Below are 9,527 nucleotides of genomic sequence, written 5' to 3' on the forward strand. Positions count from 1 at the left end.
TCTGCTCCTCATCTTCATCCTCTTCAAGAGCTGCAGCTTCTGTTTCAAGAGATGCTGCAGCAGAAAAAAGACAAAGAGAAAAGCAGAATGAAAAACTCAAGTGAGTTTTCCTGTTCTGGTGTTTTCCAAACTGAATATGAATTTATGTTAGGTGTTGTAATACTTTTCTGTTTCAGAGCTTAAACATTTTTAATTACAAAAAAGTGTATATTAGATGTCAGATCCTGACTTATTTTCCTACACGTGTTTAAGTTTGTAGTTTTTTTTTTTTTTTGTACTTCAGTGTACTCTGATCTGATAATTAAAGAATAATACATATCAAATGTTCACAGAGCAGGGTTTCCCCAGTGTATTACAGGCCTGGCGGCCCGCCATGCTTTACTAGCGCCACTGCCAGGCTAAGCCTTTCTTGTTAATTTTTTTTTTTTGGAAAATAAAATAAAATTTAAAAGACGCCTTTTTTTAAAGCCGGATTTCAAGTGTTTCTGTTGCTCCGAGCGTTTCACTATCAGAGCAGATTTATTCCTAAAAGATATGTTTATAGACGTTTGTGCATTTAAAGCTGGACCAATCACACCGCTGGCCTCTGCGCGTTGCCTCGCGCTGCAGCAGCTGGATGTCTAAAGTTAACCTCAACGCGGATCCCACGCTCCTCCTTTCACTCAAACTGGACACAGGCTGACCGCTATGGATATTTACATCAACTCCCTGTGAGGAATTATGATTAGTTATGAGGAGTTATTGATTAAGGTAAGAGTTCAAACCCACCGCGTTAGCGCTGGTTGCGCAGCTCTACGTGAACCGCAGGAATAACTTGTAGTCGCGCTTTCAGAGGAGCTTTGAGGTGAGAATGATGTATATTTGTGAACAAAACATTATGCGGCGTTTGCATCTCAACACGCTGYCCAGCGTTTGGCCCTGTCTTCCCTGTAAAGTTTAGGTCTGTGTTCCCGGTTGGTCGGTGCGTTAGTGGTTAACGACCCAGCGCTAATCACTCATTGTGCAGGTTTAACCCGGTGAGGAGCTTTCGCTCTCCTCGCAGTCACGCATCACGCTGATTTTATATTATTTTATTATTATTACTAGCATTATTTTTCCGGTTACACTAAGCACCAAACCATATCAAATGTTTTGTCCACATATAGTCAGACAGTTAATGCGTGGTGCGGCCACCGGAGATCTGAAAAAGTCGTCCAGAAACTCGACCAACCAAAATAGTTTCTGTGTCCCCTTGTTAAAAACTCAACAAACACGAAATGAAAGAGCTACTGAAGTTACATTATCAGCATTGAATTAAATCTCCCATTTGCTGCGCATCTCTGCGCAGTGCAGCGGATTACCACATCATGCAGGGCCGGTCCAAGGCTGCATGAGGCCTGGAGCAGAATATGACTTAGGGGCCCCTTTTGTTGCTAAAAACATCAGCACCTCTAACAGCTTCTGTGTTAGATTTAGTGAAATCTAGGACAGGGGGAGTAGTTTAACTGGAAAACCTAAAAAGCAATAAATTATAACTACAGCTTACTAATTTGTATTTGTGAACAAACGGAGCTGAAACTCAAAGATTAAACTCACAGCATCAGATTGTAACTGTGGTAACAAACCAATCTGACTATGAATATTGTTCTTTGAACTTCTACAAAGTAAACTTGCCAGCTCCTTAAAATCTTACATATAAATGTTAAATAATTTAAAGGCTTTTAATTTATATATACTGAAACCTTTATGTCAAATTTAGCAGCAATGATAATCTCAATAAACAAATGCTACATTTATATATCTGTGGTCTATGTAAAATATTAGGATTTATGGGGCCCCTGAAGCTCTGGGGACCCTGATGGAGCTGTTGACTTAATTTGGATTTAACAGAAGTGGACATAATTGATATTTATTTTAATTGTATTTTTTGATTAGTTGTTCTTAAGGCTAGATGTGGGTTTATATAGCAGTTCACTGACGATGTTTTCCCATAACATATAATTACCCAGTGATTTTATTGTCTACTTAACATCTTTTAATACAAAAACACGGTGGACCGCCTCGGCGCCCTGACCACCAGGCTTAGCAAGTTTTCTGGGGGAAACCCTGCAGAGGATCACTTTTTTCAATTACATTTCTATAAAAAGGGGTATTATTAAAAATTTACTTTAAACTTAACACCATGGTATGTCATTTCCTCATCAAAAACATACCTGGAGTTACCTTGACTCTTTTATGCATGTCTTGAATCTCCAGTGGCAGTCATTAGTCTCCTCATACAATTTGGTATTTACCCAAAGCTCCTAACTGGAGCTTTGGGTAAATACCGAATACCAATACTAATAAACGCATTAACTGAATCGCATGTACAAGTAATCGAAGTAAAATAGCTCTTTGACGTTCACTTTGGGCTGAGTGAACGTCGCTCCTTCACCCTGACGTTCCTTCCCTCGGTCGGGGGAGGGGGGGGGCGCCGATCTATGTTTTTGCATCCACCTGAATAATGTGTAGTTGCGCCACTGCATATTGGGACCAGCGGTTGGCAGAATTTATTCTTATGCGCGTCTGCCTGCTGTTGATTAATACCTCTGGACACTGTGCGCCCTCCAGTGGCGTCTCTGTGTAACGAACCCAAATTGTAGCAAAACTGTAAAACTGAAGCTGTATTTGTACTTTTCAGACACTGGAGAAATAATCGAATGAAATAATAAGATTATCCGTTTTATTTAGTTTTGTTTTAACCATCACATGAACTGCACATGTGTAGATATATACACTGTACATCTACACTGGCTTTTTCTTATTGACTGAATTTTACCCTTTACACAGACAATAAAAAGAGACATGGGAAATAAAACGTTTAAACCCCCCCCCCCAAAAAAAAAAAAAAAACACTGGCTTTATTATTTTTCATCTCCCTCATACTGTATGTATTTAAATGTCTTATGTGACTGAAATAATCACACTGCTTATATCACAACTTAGAGAGCAGAAACTGAGAAGAAGTATCAGGGCCTGTTAGAAAATAGGTTTATTTTTCCCTTTTTGTTTAGGAATTGCAACAAAATCAGACAAATGTTGAAATATGATCTCAAGAACACAAGACAATGGGGAGATGTTACTCCTGGAGGAAAAGATGAAGAAGACAGGAAGTGGTAGGACGATGACTATGACAGCAGCTTAATTAGTGGATTTGTAGTAATAGGTAGTTAGAAGGTGCTGTAGGTCCTCCTTGAGGTGCAAATGCAATGATGTGGCTTTCATTAAATTAACAAGGCATTAGTTTGCATATAATAACTATATTGACATGCAGGGGCAGGGCTGCACAGTGGCGCAGTTGGTAGAGCTGTTGCCTTGCAGCAAGAAGGTTCTGGGTTCGATTCCCGGCCCCAGTCTTTGTGCATGGAGTTTGCATGTTCTCCCTGTGCATGCGTGGGTTTTCTCCGGGTCCTCCAGTTTCTTCCCGCAGTTCAAAAACATGACTGTCAGGTTAATTGGCCTCTCCAAATTGCCCCTAGGTGTGAATGTGTGTGGTTGTTTGTCCTGTGAGTCTCTGTGTTGCCCTGCGACAGATTGACCACCTGTCCAGGGTGACCCCGCCTCTCGCCCGAAACTACAAACATTATATGTTACATTACAAATCCAACAGATGTATAGTTTTTATAGAGAAAGTTTGTGATTTTAAGACATAGTGACATAGCTGGAGATAGGCACCAGCACCCCTCCTGACCTCACTAAGGGTCAAGGGTGCAAGAAAATGGATGGATGGATGGACATGCAGGGGCGGATCTACTGGGGTGGCAGTTGCCACCCCAAATGAGAGCCTTGCCACCCCTGTTGCCACCTCAGCTGGTGACTATGAATTCAGTAAGTAGTTATGGGAAATCGGACATGAATCTCTTTTTTCCGACAACATTGAATGCAACACCATTGAATGTAACCTGAGACCTACTGCTGAGTAGCGGGAAGTGCGAGAGAAGGGCAGAGCGCGAGGCAGCAGATATGGATGGATATGTAGCCGGGGATTGTAGCCAGGGCATATTGTCCCCCCGAATGTGTGCTGCTGCTCCTTCTTCCTCTTGTCCATATATGGAAGACGCGGTGACAGAGCGTAGCTGGCTTGTTGAGGGAGACAGGTAATCGGCATTTACATTTAAAAGCCGGTATATCGCTGAGGAGATCAGATGCAGGCTGATGACTCGTACAGAGGTATGTTTAACATTGATCGTGAAGTGAGTTTAGAATTTATGTCTGATTCCTCCACTGATTATTGTTGGAAACAAACCTTAGTGACGTCAAGAGTGCAGTTTACTGGTTTTACTTTAGAGAAGGTAAGGGCCGTTTCTTATGATTATCTGGCTGCTTAATGTTCTTGTTTAACTTGATTTCTTTTGTGTGTGGGTTGGCCTGCTACTGTTTCAGTTTTTGATTTGTTTCAATTTCATTTTTTTTTTTTTTTTTTAGTTTACTTTTAGATGGTTATTGTTAAGAACTTCTCGTTTTGGTTTTGTTTGGGGAAAGGGAGTTTCTATTGTAGCCCGCTGGCTTGTTTTAAACTGGGACCTGTGCTGTCCTTGGGTCCTAGGCTGTTTTATTTAGATTGAGATCAGTGGAAGGGGAGTTTTTCTTTTCTTTGCTGTTTTCACCAGGGGTTTTTGCGTGAGTGTGCTTTTGTTGGGGAACACTTAGGTGCATTTAGTTGCATTTCTGTTTTCTTATTATTCCTCCCCCAAACAGTCTATTTTTATCTAATTGGGTTTTAATTATTTTTCAGCTTTAAGGATCCCAGGGCCAGCATAGACTCCCACTTTTAGAGAGGTCACTTGGTAGAATAAAATAAATTGTGACTATTTTTGCTCATAAATTTGTGAATTCAATAAACTGTTTGTAATCTGCAGCAGTGCCTCTGTCCATTTTTACGAACTCATCTGTGTGATTTGGTAAAAAGAGGATCTAGAGCTGTACCCAAGGTCACAGATATAAATTACTGAACATTACTTGACTTATCGTGCGACACATATGCGCCCATTGCTGTCCATTGAGTCAACATTATGGGTGGTCAGGAAAACACCACAGTCACGCAAAGAATCTGAAAAATGGACGCAATATTTAGCGGTTAATTCAACCCTATGAATTGGATAACAAGGGCTTCAGATTTAACAGGTGGGGGAAAAGTTTTAACTTACAGAAAACATTGAACAAGTGAGCAGTGGGTCAGTTATACTAGCCTAACTGTTTTAGCCTTCTATTGACTTTGATAACCTTAACATGTGCTGCGCAGTTCGGTGTGTTTTGTTTCCGTTGGCACTAAAACAGTTCAGCCCGCACACCACGTCATCAGTAGAGCAGCTGTTTAAATGAGCTGATCAACCGCCGCTGTACTCAGGCGAAAACTTATTAATAATGACAATATAGTCATCAAGCCTGACCAGCATAATGTAACAGACCCAATGTTATGTTTTGGTGTTTTTGCTACTTTTTTGTGTGGGAAATGTTTATTTTTTGGTGTTGATTCCCCTGATCGGTAATCTCTGCTCTGCTTGTTGAGCTGTTGTCTGTCGGTTGCCATGGCAATGGGTCCGCGTAAAGATGACACGGCGAGAAAAGGCAGAATATAAGTGGTGTTTGGTTCTTCACCTGTTTATCAGCTTTATTGTACCGTTTATTGTGGCACACTGTCTGCAGCCGCTGCAATTCCTAAAAGTTAAACAAGCGACAAAAACTGAACTAATCATCAAACTACGGCTCCTACAGCATATTTAAAATAAAACGATTGACCAATATAAGAAATGTGCCCCTTCTTGCATCTTCACAGAACTACCAAACAAAATTGTTTATATATTTGTATATCACGGAGAATTTATCAAACATCAGTTTTCTCCTCTTTATTTTAAGTCGTATTTAATAGATATAGCTACATGATAACAAATGATGGCACTACGAATATTTTTGTGACAGATTTCTGCTCGTCCTGCATTGGGATAAAATGGTTTTCTAGAAATAACTCAATGAATCGCATAGTGACTAATAGGTGTGTCCAATCCAGTAATGCATATCAATAAGCAGGAGTATGAAAGACAAAAATAATTAACTATACTATATTAAGAAATTGTATTTAAACCTCAGTGCTACATGAAGCTCATTTTGAAACAATGAAAGTTAAAAATATTTTGCAACAAGTAAATTAAGTCCAGTGTTAGGTCTGTGTAAGCTAAACGTAAGAATGAGACGTTTTATATATATATATATATATATATATATATATATACTGGCATATGCTGCCACCCCGGGAAAAAATCCCTGCCCCCCTCCTTACCACCCCATAAATATTTTTCTAGATCCGCCCCTGTTGACATGTCAAAGTTAGCATGAAATATTTACTCTAAGAATGGGTGATAACAGTTCATCATGGTAAAATAAAGGAATCCAGATTAATAAATGTTTAATACCAAACTGTGCATTACAGTATATTAATTAAATTCCAAACACCAATGTGAATCAAATTATTCTGTTTGAACTTTCTCTGCTGAGGATCAGCCCAGGAAATCTATTAGAGGTAAATGGACGGCTGCTATCTTGCATCATTAGGTACAAAGAGAAATAAGTCAGAGTTCATTTAGTTAATCAGTATCTTTAAGGTGCAGCTCATAAAAGCACAACAGCTGGTTTTCTACAGACACAGAGCCACCATGGAGCTGCGTCTGTCTGTCTGCATCCTGCTGCTGCTTTGTGCTGCAGAAAACTCAAATGGAGGGAAGATTTTGGTGTGGTACACTGAGGCCAGCCATTGGATCAACATGAAGCCGGTTCTGGAAACACTGGTGGACAGAGGACACCAGGTGACGGTCCTAGTCCCGAGTGCGTCGATGTTCATGAACAGCAGCGAACCGTCTCGCTTCCAGTACGAACCTTTTAACATCTCCGTCTCCCTGAAGGATATAGAAAGGTTTCTTAAGGAGTTTCTTCACTTCGGCATTTACGAGATGGATTTTATGGGCTACTTTCAGATTTACGTTAGATTTATAGAACTGATAAAGAACAACATGAAGGTTTCTTTCAGTATGTTGGATGGAGTTGTGAAATCAGAAACAATAATGAAGAAGCTGAAGGAGGGAAACTACGACGTGCTTTTTTCTGATCCCATCTACCCTGGCAGTGACCTGACTGCGGACATTTTGGGGATCCCTCTCATCTACTCATTGCGTTTTTCCTTGGCTCACAACTGGGAGAGGATGTGTGGTCAGCTTCCTGCTCCACCGTCCTTTGTCCCGGGTGCTATGAGCAAACTCACAGACAAGATGGACTTCTCAGAGAGACTGTGGAACGTCCTCTTCTATGCTCTGCAGGACGTCGTAATAGACCAGTTCATGTGGAAAGATCTTGACAAATACTACTCTGAAGTCAAAGGTAAGCAAATTATAAAGAGAAACAAACTATATGTATTATGTCAAATAAAGCTTAAAAGTCTTCAGCGTAATTTAAGATTAACATGTCCATGTCTTACTCATCCATTGCAAAACAGGAACACCCACCAGTGCTTGTGAGATGATGGGTAATGCTGACTTTTGGTTGATGAGAACCTACTGGGATTTTGATTTTCCTCGTCCACTCCTCCCCAACTTCAAATTCATTGGAGGGATCCACTGCAAACCAGCTAAACCTTTACCAAAGGTGGGGTTATAATCCACCAATTTAAACCCAATTACTTCACAACAATATTCCTGATGTAAAATAGGTTTATCTACCCACACAAGTCTGAGTAAGGGTCAACTAAATGGTTCACGAAGTGTTTATAACTATTTTGCAGGAAATGGAAAAGTTCGTCAAGAGCTCTGGAGACGCTGGTATTGTTGTGTTTTCTTTAGGATCGATGGTCAAGAACCTGACCACAGAGAAAGCAAACATGATCGCCTCAGCGCTCGCTCAGCTTCCACAAAAGGTCAAGAATAGATCATTTAAACTTCAACTTCCAAGCAGCTAAATTCAGCTTAATGAGTATAACCCAAGTTGTTTTTCTACCCATCTGTGGCGTTTGAAATGAATATGTGCATGGGGTCAATTCAAATATAAATGGATAAATATGACTATGGTATAAAGCACATTGATACACCACAGTGATTAGCGTAGTGCTATATAAATTCTGAATATCATTTTATCATATTCTTATAAAAAATACAAAGTTTGACTGTCTGATTTTCTCAAGTTGTTCTAAAAAATTAAGTTACAAATTATTTTAAATATTTATAGGTGCTCTGGAGATACAGCGGAGAAAAACCTCAAACTCTTGGTTCTAATACAAGAGTTTATGACTGGATTCCCCAGAATAACCTACTGGGTGAGTAAACGCAAGCATAATTTCTTAAACGGCTATTTAAAAAAGCATAACGTAAAACTTGCACAGTTAGACAACAAACATATTATGAATTGGAGTAGTTGTAGCTCTCTTCACGACATAAGATACAGGTCGAGTCTTTGAATAGTGCGTTTTGTCTTAATTGTCATCATGTCATAATATCATGATCCTATGTTATGTAAAATAGAGCATAAGGCAAGTACATATAGCATAAAAAGAAGAATGCCAAGAATGGAGCCCAGTGGCACCCCACAAAAAAGTTGATGAAAAGACAAAACTAAAAGAAAACGTATTTCACTCCCACCAGTTCAGGACAGAACCTTGTAATAATACGTCTATTGTCTGATGATCCAGGTGAGATCAATTATTTTTTGATGAATTGAATCAAAGGCTGGAGCCAACTCAAAAAGCATAAAAGAAACCACCATATCACCACAGTCTTTGATCAGTAGAATGTCAATAAAAATTAAAAGGGCTGATTTTGTGATTTGGCAGAAGGAAAAAGCCCTTTCTGAAAAACCTCAATACAATTGTTTCTATTTACAAAACCCTTTAGTTGCTTAAAAACCAGCCTTTTCTAAGGTTTAAGACAAAAATAAAAGCCTAGATATAAATCTAAAATTAGACAATTATAATCCATGTCAGATTTTCTGTTTGCTCACATTTATGTCAATGCAAAAAGACGCTGATGAAAAAAAGCCATGACTTGCTTTTATTTAGAGCTGCCGCCTATGCAGTCTACATCATTATAACACCATGAAAAATAAACACATATTTAATAACGTTGTTTCTACCAGGTCATCCTAAAACCAAAGCTTTCGTCACTCATGGTGGGACAAACGGGATCTATGAGGCCATCTACCACGGCGTTCCCATGGTGGGAATCCCCATGTTTGGGGACCAGCCAGACAACATGGTGCACATGGAGGCCAAAGGAGCTGCAGTTACTGTTAAACTGAACTTTATGACTATTGAGAGCCTGAGAGACGCTGTAAACACCGTCATCAATGACAAATCGTAAGTACTTCATCTTATTTTTTACTATTTTGATGATTTTTAGAATAATCATTTTCTCGCATTCCTGGAAAGGCAACTTTTCAATGTATTATGATGAATAAATTAATAGTAAGAGAATCCAATTTAAATCATTTTGTAGAGATAGCTTCCTTATTTGCAACAAGAAACATATTCAATA

At 39.4% G+C, this 9,527-nt stretch overlaps 1 protein-coding gene across 1 annotated transcript in view; it reads left to right on the plus strand.

Moving 5' to 3' along the window:
• The window catches only part of LOC103469914 (UDP-glucuronosyltransferase 2A1-like), a 19,730-nt gene that overhangs the window by 4,220 nt on the left and 5,983 nt on the right, over window positions 1–9,527 (plus strand). The window contains exons 7-9 of the mRNA XM_008417978.2: window positions 6,600–7,386; window positions 7,502–7,650; window positions 7,787–7,918. Of these exons, the coding sequence (XP_008416200.2) occupies window positions 6,600–7,386; window positions 7,502–7,650; window positions 7,787–7,918 (1,068 nt within the window). The remainder of the gene's footprint in view (window positions 1–6,599; window positions 7,387–7,501; window positions 7,651–7,786; window positions 7,919–9,527) is intronic.

The sequence above is a fragment of the Poecilia reticulata genome, linkage group LG9 (genome assembly GCF_000633615.1).
Source record: "Poecilia reticulata strain Guanapo linkage group LG9, Guppy_female_1.0+MT, whole genome shotgun sequence".
Classification (NCBI taxonomy): Eukaryota; Metazoa; Chordata; class Actinopteri; order Cyprinodontiformes; family Poeciliidae; genus Poecilia; species Poecilia reticulata.